This window comes from Populus trichocarpa, chromosome 8, assembly GCF_000002775.5.
Source record: "Populus trichocarpa isolate Nisqually-1 chromosome 8, P.trichocarpa_v4.1, whole genome shotgun sequence".
NCBI lineage: Eukaryota > Viridiplantae > Streptophyta > Magnoliopsida > Malpighiales > Salicaceae > Populus > Populus trichocarpa.
The window spans coordinates 17,287,414-17,302,454 of record NC_037292.2 but is presented as its reverse complement, the minus strand read 5'-3'; the positions used below and the strand labels follow the sequence as shown (position 1 = coordinate 17,302,454).

General features: G+C 32.5%; 2 protein-coding genes and 1 non-coding gene across 4 annotated transcripts; 2 read left to right on the top strand and 1 right to left on the bottom strand.

Annotated features, from left to right (window-relative positions):
* Positions 1-746: 746 nt before the first annotated feature.
* On the top strand, positions 747-5,253 carry LOC18101872 (uncharacterized). Its single transcript, XM_024607111.2, has 5 exons — positions 747-1,211; positions 1,853-2,070; positions 3,815-4,100; positions 4,220-4,397; positions 4,487-5,253. The coding sequence occupies exons 1-5, from the start codon at positions 912-914 to the stop codon at positions 4,741-4,743; spliced, it is 1,239 nt and encodes a 412-aa protein (XP_024462879.2). The 5' UTR covers positions 747-911; the 3' UTR covers positions 4,744-5,253.
* A 489-nt stretch (positions 5,254-5,742) lies between these two features.
* LOC18101871 (protein DEHYDRATION-INDUCED 19 homolog 4) lies at positions 5,743-8,228 on the bottom strand. Of its 2 annotated transcripts, XR_002983357.2 has the most exons (6): positions 7,970-8,228; positions 7,730-7,863; positions 7,373-7,450; positions 6,804-7,063; positions 6,405-6,498; positions 5,743-6,021 (listed from the first exon to the last, which is right to left on the bottom strand). XR_002983357.2 is itself a non-coding variant. In XM_006380152.3 (5 exons), exons 1-5 carry the CDS (start codon positions 8,031-8,033, stop codon positions 5,916-5,918), a joined length of 642 nt encoding a protein of 213 aa, XP_006380214.1. In that variant the 5' UTR covers positions 8,034-8,225; the 3' UTR covers positions 5,743-5,915. The 2 variants fall into 2 exon arrangements, 1 of the variants encoding a protein (XP_006380214.1); XM_006380152.3 differs by lacking the exon at positions 6,405-6,498 and having other exon boundaries at positions 7,970-8,225.
* A 2,586-nt stretch (positions 8,229-10,814) lies between these two features.
* On the top strand, positions 10,815-10,888 carry TRNAT-AGU (transfer RNA threonine (anticodon AGU)). Its single transcript has one exon. It is a non-coding gene; the product is annotated as a tRNA-Thr (tRNA).
* Positions 10,889-15,041: the final 4,153 nt, after the last annotated feature.

Genomic DNA, 15,041 nt, shown 5'->3' with positions numbered 1-15,041 from the left:
CAGTACAATTTGGCAAACAATCTAGGGCATAAATATCATGTCATGAAGGGCGACACAAGTACTTCTGGTAAGGCTCATAAAAGGTTTAGCGATCGACATGAATTCTAATCTCATAGCTTAAGCAATTCAATTTCCTAATTAACATATATATATATATATATATATATATATATATATATATAAAATAAATGCAGCATTTTGGTGATTGAGTTTGATGATGGTGAAGTGTGCTTGTTCCATGTTTATGTATATAATTAAATAAAAGAGAGTAAATGAAGGATTATTCATGAACTTGATTTGGCATGAAGCATCTCTCCTCCCGGATATTCCCTTTACTGGTTCCACTACTACTAAAACAAACAAATAAATAAATAAAATAAAATAAACAAAACACTTGGACCCAATCCTCACCCAAAAAGTCAAAATAATCCCAAACCTCACCCTCCCCTCCTTTGAAGATCTCTTAGTTGTTTGTTTTATTATATCTTGACTCTTCTTCTTATGAAATTTCTAGATTTTACTTTGTTTTTTCTTAAATAATTATTAATTAGCAGACCAACCCGAGAGGAAAATATTATTTATCTTACTCTTTTTTTGATAAATAATAATAATTAATAATAAGGCAGTTAAATAATAGATAATATCCAAATCAAATCTTTGTGTAGACACGAGATTAACATAAACTCATAAAAGAGATAAAAAGAAAAATTATCTATCTTATAAGAGTATTTATTTCGCTATTTTCCATTCACACACGGAAAAAAAAGGAATAAATATCTGAAACAGAGACTCCCTTCTACCAGAAAAGAAAAAACACAATAAAACCTATAAAACTTTGTCTCCAAAACATAAAAATCTCTCAAAAGCTTCCGACTTTCGACACCGTTTTTTCTTTCTCGTAATCCCGTACAATGTCAGGCTCCGGTGGTGTCTCAGTTGCCCGAAACCGTGGAGAGAATCGATTCTATGTTTCACCAGGGATCCGAAAACAACAACAATTACAACAACAGAAGCAGCAGCAGCAGCAGCAGCAACTGAAGCCGTCGATTTCGAAGGATTCAACGGCTGAGATTGAGAAGAGAAAGGGGTCCGATCAATGTGGGTCGAATTGTTCTGTTTCGGGTCGGGTTGGGTCTGACACTAATTCCACGAATTTGGATCGGTTCTTGGAGTATACTACTCCTGCCGTTCCTGCTCAGTTTCTGCCTAAGGTAATTGATTAAAAAATTGGTTATTTTTTGGGTTTTTGTTGATTTCTGTTTTTTGTTTTTTAATAAAGTTTAGATTTTTATGGCTTTTGTCTAGTGGGTTTTTGATCTTGTGGCTTAATTTTTGTCTGTATTGATTAGAGGTCTTAAACTGTGAAGGACATGATTAATTACTTGATTAGATTAGGGTTTTGAGTTAGTTAATTGTATAGGGCAATGAATTAGGTTAATTAATCAAGCAAATAATTGTTGACAATGTTTAATTTTGAACGTAATCGTCTGTAATTAATTAGGGTGTTGATTTTAAATGACACCAATTGGACAATTAATTAGCTTTTTTCAGATTGATTTACTTTGTTGTTTGTTGATGACATGTTTCGTTTTAAAGGGGTTAGTATTGATTAGAGGTCTTAAATTCTAAAGGTTTAGGGTTTGGAATTCAGTTAATTATTCTAGAAACGACTTGTTAGAATTGTTAAACTTTTATTCCAACTTATCCTATATTACAGCTTCGATTCTAAACGGGTCTATGGGAAAACTGATTTGATTGTAATTGAGTTTGCTTTAGATTGAAGATGAGTTGAACGTTTTATGTTTTAATGGCATGTATGTTCTTTTAATGGTGGCATTTGTGGGTCATATAGACAAGCGTTGGGGGATGGAGAACTCGTGAAGTGCAGCATCACCAGAACTTGTATTTTGTGCTTGGGGATTTATGGGAATCTTTTAAGGAGTGGAGTGCATATGGAGCAGGTGTTCCTCTTCTCTTGAACGGGAGTGAGACTGTTGTGCAGTATTATGTTCCCTATTTGTCTGGCATTCAGCTTTATATTGATCCATTGCGTCCCTCCCACAGGCTGAGGTGAGCCATTTTCTTCGCTTCTTATTTGGTTATATTTTTCATGTTTGTTAATTTTCCCAGTTCCAATTGATGTCCTGGCATTGTTTTGATGGATTTATTGATGTGAACTCTGGATGTATGGCCATTCTTCAATATTGTAATCTTAAATTGTACGCATTGAGTTTAGGTGATTGATTAATTTTCTGGCTTAATTTATTTTTATTTGCATAAGGTTTGGACACACTGAAAGGCATTGAATCAACTATCTGATGGAAGTGAAAGGCTTTTAGTACTGTTGGCGAGTATTAGCACTTTAGTTACTTTATAGTTACTAGCAGTACCTACTTCTGTCAAATGCTTCTATGGATTTCTCTGTTTGATGATGTTAGTTTGTCCTTTTAATATACAGGGTTTGACGGATATGCCATTTTGTAGATGGCTCTTTCATCTAAATCTTAAAGTTGTATTCCAATTAACAAACGGTTCAAAAGTCTACAAACTTAGTTTTATATGAGAAAGGTTATGGTTTTTTTTTTCTGGAATTTTTTTTTAAAATTCCATTCTGAGGTCCATTCACAGTCAGTTCCTCCTTGTGGTTTCTTGTATAGATAGATCTTTGACTTGGATGGATAAAGAGCAATGCGAGGCTATTTATTTGGATGAAATGAATTCAATTTGATGCATTAGAGCTGTCATTGACGAGGGGGATTTTAAATTTCATAGTTGATTGTTTTATCTGTCTTTTGCTAGGTGTATTTTTCTTAATAGCTTTCTGCGAAGCAAATGACATTTTTCTTGAACAGAAAATACAAGCAAATTTTGCATCCCAGGGTTGTGTGCTGTACTATCTAGTGTCCATAATCCACTGACATGTTGAATCCAAAGTCCAATTTGGTCACCCACCTATGTATTATCTAAAGGTTTACATGATCATTTTTTTGGTTTATACCTTAAAAACCCTTAATGCAGTCATGATCCCTTTAAAGTAGGATTCTTGGAGGCCAAAACTGCTCCCCTGTGGCTGCAGTTGCAAGAATAGAAATAATTGTTAATACTGTTTGGAGAATTTGGAGCCGCTCCCCTGTGGCTGCAAGTGCAAGAATAGAAATAATTGTTAATACTGTTTGGAGAATTTGGAGCCACTACTTTCATGTTAGTAATGATAATAATTTACAGTATAATTCTTGGTGTACTTTTTGATGGAAAATGCCAAAATTAACCTTTCAAGAGATAATTTGTCATTGGAGTGGCTAAGACATGTACTGGTACTTAAAGTTGACGTGAATGACTGAATTCCTTGTACCACAAAGATGTCATACTGAATTTTAAGAGGGAGGAAGAAGATTTATCCATCCGAATTCCTAGGATTGTGAGTGTGGTTCCAGCACAGTTACATTTGTTGCCTTGTGGAATGTTTGTGACATCTTCTGAAACTGTAGTGTAAATTTTGATGAAAAGTTTCTCAGTGGTCCACATTGCAAGTATTGACTGATAGTAACATCGTAAAATTTTATTTTCTTGAATATGTTGTGATGCAGCAGAAAGGAATTTGCCAGCCTTTCTGACAGAGCACTTACATTTTAAAATTGTACTGGCTAGATGGGTACTTTTGGTAATTGGATGCCTATGCAGTACAGCAAGTTTTGATAGTCCTTCCAATGGAAGGAATGATAAATTAAAAGTGAACAGCCTAATGTTTGAAACTATAGAACTGTAACTATCATGCTTGTTGCATCACATTGTTATTTCTTCCATCTTCTGACAGGAGGCCTGGTGAGGAGAGTGATACCGAGTCATCCAGGGAGACAAGTAGTGATGGTAGCTGTGACTATGGAGCAGAGAGAGTAGCAAGCAATGGTGTTTGGGAACCTTGGAGCCAGCTTAATGTTACAGATGCAAATATTCAGAGTTTGAATAGACTCTCTCTGAGAAATAAACCCTTCAGGGGTTCATCAAGTGATGAATGTGAGATTTCCAATCCACCAGGTCAGCTTATTTTTGAATACATGGAGTATGCTTCACCATTCACACGCCAACCTTTGGCTGACCAGGCAAGTTCCTTGTCTTCAATTGACTTAAAATCTGGGTTTTCTGCTCTTCTTTTTCTTTGTTTATGTTTTCCGCATGTTCATGAATACTAACATCCAACCCCACCCTTGCATCCCTCCAGATTTCAGTTCTTGCATCTCAGTTTCCAGAACTCAAGACATTGAGGAGCTGTGACCTATCACCCTCAAGTTGGATTTCAGTGGCTTGGTATCCCATATATAGGATACCCATGGGTCCAACACTGCAGAATCTGGATGCCTGCTTTCTAACCTATCATTCTCTGTCAACACCCCTTCAAAGTACATATCTTTCCTTATGTGTATGTCCTTGGTGAACTTTTATATCTGCCTGCAGGCTTATGTGTTTGTTGCATTTCTTGTTGGGACAGGTCAAAACACTGAGGGGATGCAACTTCACAGTTCTGTTAGGGAGCTTCACCGTGCTGACATGTCCCTCAAGCTACCTTTGCCAACTTTTGGGCTTGCTTCCTATAAGTTTGAAGTTACTTTCTGGAATCCGAATGGAGTCTATGAATGTCAAAAGTCCGGTTCGTTACTAAAAGCCGCTGACAACTGGCTTAGGCTTTTGCAAGTTAATCATCCTGACTATAGGTTCTTTGTTTCCCACAACACAAGCCCAAGGTGAAGCGAGTCCTTTATAAATGATTTTTTAAAGGAAACTGGTACCTTCAGTCCTGTAAGAGGAATCCCAATTTCAGCTCATACTAAATAACCTCCATTATTTTAATGTTGTATGGAGTAGTGTGGAGTTGTATGTCTTCAGGATTCTCAGACTTATATTATGTCCCGTCTCTGCCATCACATATCCTTAAAGAAGTCCAAGAATGGTCCAGTTTTTTTTACGCAATGATTTTCTTGCGCTTGAAGGAGCTTTCTGATAAGTATCTTGGTGCTTTGGGTTTTATTTGAGGAGTTGCAGATTCGAAGGAGCTTTCTGATCATAAACGGTGTTTGGATCTTATGGACAGTTTTCCAGGCCTGAAAGCTTTAGTTGTTGCAACTTTTTTATAACCTTGTCGTATAAAAACTACTGACTTTTGTATATGGTTGATTCCATGGTAGAATGTTCAATATACTTTTTGTAGCAGCAGTTTCTTAAAATATGATCCTACATATGCTGTGTTCTTTTGAGAAAGATCCGCTAAATGATCTGTATATGATAACCTCCTCCTATAGACATATAGCTATAGCTGCAACAGCTAAAGCTATAGTCATTTTTTCAGACAGAAGGCAACATGGTTTTCAGGCTATGGATTTTGCCTTCGCTGTTCCTTTTTGTTTACATACCCGTCCAGGAAATCAATGCTTACAAGTAGCTATTTCCCAAGTTGAAGAAGGGAATCCAGGAACCACAACTCGAAGTTTGGAAAATGGGGCCTTCCACCTTCGAAAAGTTAGCATTTTGCCTTCTACGATATTTGGGTAGACAAATGGCACCATCCAGCTTTTCTTTTCTTTATTTTTTGACTCAACCACGCACGAAATGTAATAAGGAACGCTGAAATAGACTTTATTTTTTTTTAATGAATTTTTATTTAGTATTTTTAAATTATTTTGATGTGCTGATATTAAAATATTTTTTTATAAAAAAAAACATTATTTTATCTCTATTTCAATATTAATCGGGCTCAATATTAATCCGTTTATTTTTTCCATTATGCAATATGCACACCAGCTCTAAATACAAATAGGAGTACATAGTAGTCAATCGGACCTAACTAACACGACTTGTGTCACAAATTGAACAGCTTTCCTCTTCACTTTGCTCACACTCCTAACATTATATTAACAATCCTCTCATAACTCATCATCGAGAATGGTGGAGAGCAAGAGTCCTTGGACAAACTCTGATTTCCGGGACTTCTCCTGGTCCTCGTCTGATAGATGTGGATGTTGGACTTTCCTGCTGACACCAAACTAATGTTAGAAATCTTGAAAAAGAAAAACTCCACAACATACTGGCAATGGCAGAAAAGCCTCAAAGCGGTCAGTTGCAAATATAGTACAGGTTATCAATTACATGGTTCAAGTTGCATTCGTTCCCTTTAGCTACCTTTCTGCCAAACGTGATACTCTTCTCCAACAAAACTATGATGAATTAGTGAATAACATGTAAAGGTAAAGATGGAATGATCATTAACAGTCTTAAGTTTCTTGCTAAAAATTATGGAATCAGTTGAATGCAAGCTTCAAGTCAATCTTCCAAGACCATAATAATAGAATCCTTAAACATAGTCAGAACAAATTATACACTGTCAGTAAACCTCAAAATCCACAAATCATTACCTATTCATCCAGAGAAGACTATGGTATCAGCACTACTATAGTTCCGTCCTTGCCTTCAAGGGTTTGAGATCATGGAGAGACCGATATTCTAAACCTAAACCAAGCAAAAAGTACCTTAAAGGCAGTAACTCTATAAAATTGCACACTGATCCTAAAAAATTTGAACTGATCCTAAAAAAGTTGAACTTCAAGAAAAGATGCATATTTGAAGTAGTCAGTCTTATTCTTGGTTTCTTTACCAGATAGATCAGAGAAGAGGCTAATGAGTTCAGCAACTCATGTTTCCAGCCCTAAATCATTACCTTTTAGTTCATATTTTGGATGCCAAAATACAGAAACTTCTTTTATAAATGGAGATCAAATGCAGTGGCTTATATGGGAAAAAGATAGTGATCATACCTTTCTAAAAACTCAGTTGTGCTCCCCTTCACTGAGCTTCCTTCAACAGAAGAGAGAGGTTTTGCATTCAGTGGTTCATCAAAACTGGGTGGATTAAATATGAAAGGTGAAAGCAATGGATCAGGTTCTGTATTGGAGGACGAAACAAAGCACGAAGATCCACCAAGAAGGGATTGTAAACTTCCTTCTCGCAGCTCTTTTCTCAGTATAGAAAATGCTGAGTTAGCTCCCCCCTTCCGCAGTCTCCTCTTACGCTGCACGTAATCTCCAGTCAAGGAACTTCAACAGAGAAGTCGATACAAACCAATAGTTTGGACACCGTTAACCGGTAACTAACAAGATAGGAGATTCCCAAGCACCCCTTTGATGTTGAAAGTTTCCCATGAGCCTAGAGATTCACTAGACAGATTTTCAATTACCAACATTACCTAGGTCACTTTTCCATATAATTAACATTTGAACTACATAAACATGCATGTTTGGTTGTGTGTAAACCAATCCAGATTATGCAAAAAAACCAGAACCAAAATGTTAAATGTTAAGAGTCAAATTTTGAGATAAAAGGATATATTAAAGAAGTTCCCATGCTGCCCAGTAATGTGAGTAACAATGTTCATCCCCACCCTTTTAGCACAAACTGGACATACCTGAAAACAAACAATTCCAGTATCATTTCAGTAACAGTCTCTAGACAAAAAAAACTAGGAAAGTGTAATTAATAGTGTTACAAAAAGAAAATGACCAATTTTTATGCTCTAGGATAAAATCAAAAATCCTCAAAAACAAGGCGACAAACTCACACAGTTAACCAAATTATCTCATTTAAAATCAAACCCCATAAAACCCTTTACCAAAAGCAATTTAACACTAAAGAACTAAACTTTTTAATTTACATCCATCAATAGAACTCGATAAGAATATAATACCCCATTCTTGGCTTCAGCAGGATGCTCTTCATCGATGTGGCAAAAGAGACCAACAACATCAAAATCCTCGCCGCAAAACGGACACAAATACTCTGCTTTCAAATCCTCTTCTGTTTCAGTCTCATCATACAGATCTAGCACCACAAACCAACAAAAAGTCCAAAAAAAAAAGCAGCTTTCAGACACCATCTCTTACTAAACTAAGGACATTACAAAAGAAATGAAAGATTTTAAACAAACCAGATCGAGTCTGATATCTTCTTGAAGAAGTTGAGAAGCGAGAAGCCCATGAATCAGAAGCCATTGCTCTATTGGTTTCTCTGTTCTGTGATAAAAAAAAAAATAGGTTAAGACTTTTATGAAGATAAAGAGTGAAACTTCTGTGAAGGGTGGGGGTGACTGTAATTGTGATAGTAAACAAAGGGTTTAATGGAATGTTGAAGAAGACTAGATAAAGACAGGAAAGGAAGAGGAAACCGCGAGAGAGAGAGAGAGACTTCTCTACGGAACTAGAGATAGATTATTTGCGTTTTAAAAATATTTTTAAAATATTTTAAATTATTTTAATATGAAATATAAATTTTAAAAAATTAAAAATATTATTTAAATATTATTTAAAGTTTTGTTTGTAAACATCGGCGCGCATTTAATTTTGTTAGATTGCATAACGAATTCTTTTTTTTTTTACTCTGTCATAGAAAGTATTTAAGATGGTAATAATAGTTGTTTTATAAAATATATTTTGTTTAAAAATATTTTAAAATAATATTTTTTATTTATTTTTAAAAAATTATTTTTTAAATCAACATATCAAAATAATTTTAAAATATAAAATAAATTTATGATTTTTTTAATTCAATAAAACGCTATTTAAAAGTTACAAATGAACTCAAAACAAGTAGTGTTAATATTTGACATAGTTCAAATACCCGTGGTAATAAAAATGGTTTTTTTATTTTTTTTGGATCAAATTTTTTTTTTGGATAAAGATTTTAAGAAATTAAAATAAAATTATTTTAAAGAAAAAAATTGAATGGATCACTTGGGTAATGAACTAACCAGCTAATTTAAAAAAAATTCTAAATAAATTTAAATTTTAAATTTACAAGTCAGCATGTATAGTGTAACTATATAAAAAAAAATGTTATAATAAATCATGAGGTTAGAGGTTGGGTTTTATGCCCTTCATATTAATAATACTCTAAAAGACACGGGAAAAGCTACAACTTTCCTCACGCTTTTTAGACTTTTTCCATTATTAATATATTATATTATTATAATTATTATATTATAATTATAATTATAATATACATTAAAAAGCATTAGTGTTTGTAGTCACGGTAAAATATTAAGCTGTTTTTTTTTGTTTTTTTCCCCTTTCTTTTTTATTTTTTATGCCTTTATGGGTTTTGTTTTTTGCTTTTTTCTTTGTGTTTTTTTTCTTGTAATGAATTTTTTTTATTTAATTTAGTTTGTTGTTGTTAATTTTTTTATTTAGTTATCAGACTTTCATGACACGGATCCCGGGTTTCATAGGTTAATTGTCGAGTTAACCCAGAATCTTTTTCTTTTTAATTAATTTTTTTTCGTTTAGTTTAGTTTGTTAATGTTAAATTTTTTTCTATTTAATTATCAGACTTTCATGACACGCATCCCGGGCTTGACGAGTTAACTTGGTTTGACGGGTTAACCCAGTTAATTCTGGGTTAACCCATCAATTTTTTTTCTATTTAGTTATCAAACTTTCATGACGCGAATCCCAGGTTTAACGGGTTAACCTGGTTTGAAGGGTTAACCCAGTTAATTTAGATTTTTTTCTTTTTCTTCATTAGTTTTTTTCTTTCTATTGGTTTTTTTTCTTTGTTTTTTTTCTTTTTAATCATCACACTTTTATGACATGATCTTATAGCCAGACCCACGTCCAATGCTCTTGGGTCTGATGTTGCAGCCAGACCCACCTAAACTTAAGTCATGTAAGTTTAATATTATTATTAATATTATAAATATTACTCTTGGGTCAAGCGTTGTAGCTAGACCCAAGGTTTTTGGGTATATCTTTGTAGAAAGACCTAACACTTTTAGATCTTAGCATTTTTATATATTTTTTATGCAAGAAAAAAAATTAACCCGTGATGTATGCCTTTATTTTTTTTCTTTTTCCCTTTTCTTTTTAAGCCTTTTACTGTGAACTGCACGGTACAGTCCACAGTAAGAAAGCTTATGCCTTTGGTTTATTTTTAATTAATTTTTTTTGTTTAATTTAGTTTGTTAATGTTCAATTTTTTTCTATTTAGTTATCAAACTTTCATGACATGGATTCCGGGTTTGACGGGTTAGCCCAATTAATTGTAGGTAACCCGTCAATTTTTTTTTTCTATTTAGTTATCAAACTTTCACAACATGAATCCAAGGTTTGACGGGTTAACCCTTTTATGAAGGGTTAACCCGGTTAATTCATATTTTTTTTTCTTTTTCTTCATTAGTTTTTTTTTCTGTTGGTTTTTTTTTCTTTTTAATTAATCTATTTAATTATCATACTTTTATGACACGACCTGCAGCCAGATCCACATCCAAGGCTATTGGGTTTAGTATTGCAGCCAGACCTACTTAAACTTGGGTCATGCAAGTTTAATGTTATTATTAATATTATAAATATTACTCTTAGGTCAGACGTTTCAGTCAAACCCAAGACTCTTGGGTATAGCTTTGCAGAAAAACCTAATATTTTTAGATCTTAGCTTTTTTTGTTATTTTTTATGCAAAAAAAATTAACCCGTAGCATCGCGCGGGTCATGTAACTAGTAATATAATTATGTGAAGTGTTATTATTATCATTTTATAATATTATAGTAAGATCCAGTTTAATGTATTTCAAATAGAACCATTATTTATGGAAAATGTGTTTTGGTTATTACATTTGGGTAAAAAAAAAAAAAAAAAGAGTTTAGATTATCGATACAGCACAACAGAATATTCACAGCAACATACACAAAGAATTAAAAGAATTTTACAAGTAAATATCATCACTAATTAAGAATTACAGGACATTTTCAATATGAAGAATAGGTAAAGGAATGCTCAACAAGCTCTCGTAGCTCAGTTGGTTAGAGCACCCGTTTAGTAAGCGGGAGGTCTTGAGTTCGACTCTCAACGAGAGCAAATCTGTCTTCGTCTGAGTATGAGCTGTGGTACTCTCAAGGAAGAGAGGAGGACATCATCATGTTTTATTGGAAACAACTATTTTTACCTCCTTTTAGGGACACGAGGAAGATTGTGTGATGTTGAATCTCTTTGGAATTTATTTTTTTTCTTCAGTAGCTTCCTAGGACAATGATTCACATGGCAAATGAATTTGTTTTCTTTTCAATTAAAATTCAAAAAAAAAAAGACTTTGAAAAAAGTTTCTTATAAATATGTTAATGACAAACTAAAGACCTAGACAATGAGAGACTTTACCTTAAAACATATTTCTTCACTCTGGAATTCTTTTTTTTTTTGTTAAATAATTTTGTATGTACGTTTCAATCTCTTTATTTTTATCTAAATTAAATATGCATGTGAATTTAACTGCTACTCAAAATATAAAATTACATAACTATTATTCAAGAATTTTCTCCCTCCTTTTCTTGGGAATTCTTCCTCCTTGTTGATCAAGTTTTTCATCTTTTTTGTTCTTATTATTTTTTTTAATTCTAAAAAATTGAATATCAATGTCCTTTTTTAATATCTAATATGCTAGTTAATGCAACATTGACCGAAATACTCAATTTCATGGATGACCACCTATCTACAACTAAATATTCATTATAAAAACTGATGTTTCCAAAACTATACTTAGATATCTTAGTTTACTAGGGTTGTATGAATGGGTGAGAATGTCCTTTGCATTGAAAAATATTGGTGCAACATACCAAAAGGCAATGCACTTGATCTTTCATGATGTGATCAATCACAATTTTATAGTCTACATTAATGATATTGTGATAAAATAAAAGTCAAAATTCATCTCATCTACATGAACTACATGTTGTATATGAATGAATGAGAATGCATAACTTGAAAATGAACCCTTCAAAATGTACCTTTAAAGAGTAAATAAGCAATTTTTTATGATTTTTAGTGCATCAACAAGTCATAAAAGAGGATAAGAATAAGGCACTAGCAATCATGAAAGTAAAACCTTCTTAGAATAAGAATGAAATACAAAACTTTATTAGCAAAATTTGTTTTGTAAGGAGCTTTAATGGACAAAAAGCAACAGGTTGCCTTTGAAGACATAAAATCTTATCTATATAGACCTTTGGTATTGCTCCCCACCAAGACCCAGGATGCTTTTAAGGTTGTATATTTCAGGAAAAAAAATATTAATAGGTAGCATGTTGGGTTAAGAAAATGACTCTAAGCATGAACATGTTTTGTATTATCTTAGTCATGTACTAACAGAAGTTTAAGAAATATATACATTGATAGATAAATTATGTCTATCTTTATTTTTTGCTTGTGAAAATAATACCGGTACATGATATCTGTTTATGTAATATGTAAAAGAAATTTAATTAAATATATGTTCTCAAAGCCTTTTTTTTTAAGAGGTCGTGTTGGCAAATGAATATTAGCATTATCTAAATTTAATCTTTATTATATGCCATAAGAAGTAATGAAAGGCCAAGTCTTGGGTGATTTTTAGCTAATCATCCATTCATTAACATCTACAATGAATTGGAAAAGGATATCAACATTATCATGACATAACCTTTTATATGGTAATTATGATTTCATGGATCCAAGACAAAAAAACAAAGTTGGTACAATGGTGGTCATAATATCCTTAACAGGTCAAAAAGTTACCTTATTCTTTTGGCTTGATTTTCCTAGCCATTATAGGCCTAAAAATACTCCTAGAGTTAGGAGCATAATCACTAATTGTAATTGGAAATTCCTTACTTATTATCAACAATTATCTAGGGAATATAAGTGTAAACACCCAACTCCAACTCTATACCACACTATGTCCACAAACCTTATTAAAAGGTTTTATGATCTTTTTTTAGTGAGAGAAAACAATACATAAGCCAATGAATTGGCTTAATATGGATCGGGGTATAAGATGACCTTTAATAGTCATAGCATTATCCTTGTCAAAATCATCAATTGAGTAGCCATAACTAATATCCAACAGGAATGTCATGACAAATAGATTAATACAGATTTCACGGTTGAAAATACATAAAATGATAATAACAAAATCATTGATGGAATGTTTTTTTTATCAAGTACAAGCAGAAGATCTTAATAACACTATTTCTCTTTATCTATAAAATCATTGGAAATTCAAAATTAAAACCTTTAAGCAAGATCCTTCACATTAATTTTCAAGATCTTTTAAAATGAAAGCAATCAATTATGTCCTCCTAGAAGATGTATTATATAAGAAATATAAGATTTGAACTCTTCTCAAATTTTTAAGACCAAAAAAAGCTTTATTAGTCACATTTGAGGTTCATAAAGGGCATTATAGAGCTCACCAATTTGGAATTAAGATAAGATGGCTTATCATGAACCGTGATTTTCGTTGGCCAAACATAACCACAAATTGCATTAGTTATGCAAAAGGATTTAAAGAATGTCTTTGTTGCCAATTAGATATTGTTAGGACTAAACTTGCAATGAGGCGACATTTATCTGTAATCAAACGGAGGACTAGTTTTATTAACATTTAAGAACAATGCTTTGATATAATATGAATCCTCATAATTATAATCACTTTTTAATTTTCTTTGTAAAATATCTTTGTTCCAAGAATTTTATCTTTACTCTAGACTCATTAATCAAATATAAATGAATATTAAAAATAAAAAATATTTTTATTAATAATAAATTTGTTTTTCATATGAATAAAGTCGATGACATATGTAACTAATTGATATGTTACAAGGTATATACACTAATAGGTACTTAACAAGTTATTTTCAAAATAACTTAAGTAGATTTCACGTTGTTGTTTGTATGGATGCACATACTTAAGATGTTTATGGAAAGACTCTCAAGTGCAACTTTCAATGATGAATCAACGAACAACACTATAGGACCCAATGCATATGCCGATTAGGCATATAATGGGTTGATTCATCATATTTAGGTCAAGCAAGCATCAAAAAACTCCTTTTAAGATGGTGTCAAGCATGAAATTAATTTCAACAAGGATCAAGGTTTGATTAATGCGATCCAAGCAAGAGATTGAGCTATTTAACATTTACCACATATGCAAATTGGGCTTCATTAAATGCAAATTGTACTTTATTCTTATTTAATTTTGGATTTAAGTTACTTAGTTAGTTAGTTATGTAAATATAATTTATGCTCATTATCTAGTTATGATTATAAGGTGGAGCGACGTCGAGTGACACTCTATTCGCCTCCCGAGAGGGTATTGTTGGGAAGAAAAGAGTTTTGGGTATAATCATTAAATTATGATTATAAGATTCAAGAGTCGTCACCTAATATTAAGGTTACTAGGAAACCTATGGTCTGTGAGAGTCTAGGTAAGGGACTGGTTGTGCAAGGAGAAGATGCATCACCTCATTGCACCATACTCGAGGCAACCCGCATTGTTGTTTGATTGTTTTTCTAGGTCAAATTTCTATTCGTTGGTCTTTTTCTAAGGTCTAAGGCAGATCTCCCTTCGTGAGAGAGTCTCTACTTTATTGGGTGAAATCTTAACCGTTCTAAAGTTCAATAGCATTACATTTATTTTACACTTTGTATTTTTAATACCCGAGGGTGTACTCTAGATTATGTAGTTTTACACCCCCAATATTAAAGTCTACATTTAAACCCTAATATAAAATGAATAAAATGATTGGTGAAGGTTCTTTGACATTTTGGTCAAATCCTAACGGATAATCATAAACTGGTTATAATATTCTTTTTTTTTTTGCATTTTAAAACATAAAAAAGATGCAATTTTTTGTTTTTTTATGAAAAACATGATCAAAATATTTTTAGGATTTAGTCGTATGTAAAAACAAAAACATTTTTAAAAATGAAAATTTATTTTTAAATTTTTTTTTGAAATTTTGGAGAAAATAATCTTTTTAATATCAGATTTATATCTTATAATGTAAGTCTATAACCCGATATTATGCAAAGTTGTTGGAAAAACATGCGAGAAAATCACAAATATTTTTTTAAAAAGACTCTCGAATTTTTTTTTTGTATTTTTTAATTATATTATTATTAAATATATTGGGTTGGGTCCACCCAGCCATCGGGGCTGGGCCTAGCCAGGGTGGGTTAGGCCAAAATTGGCCTA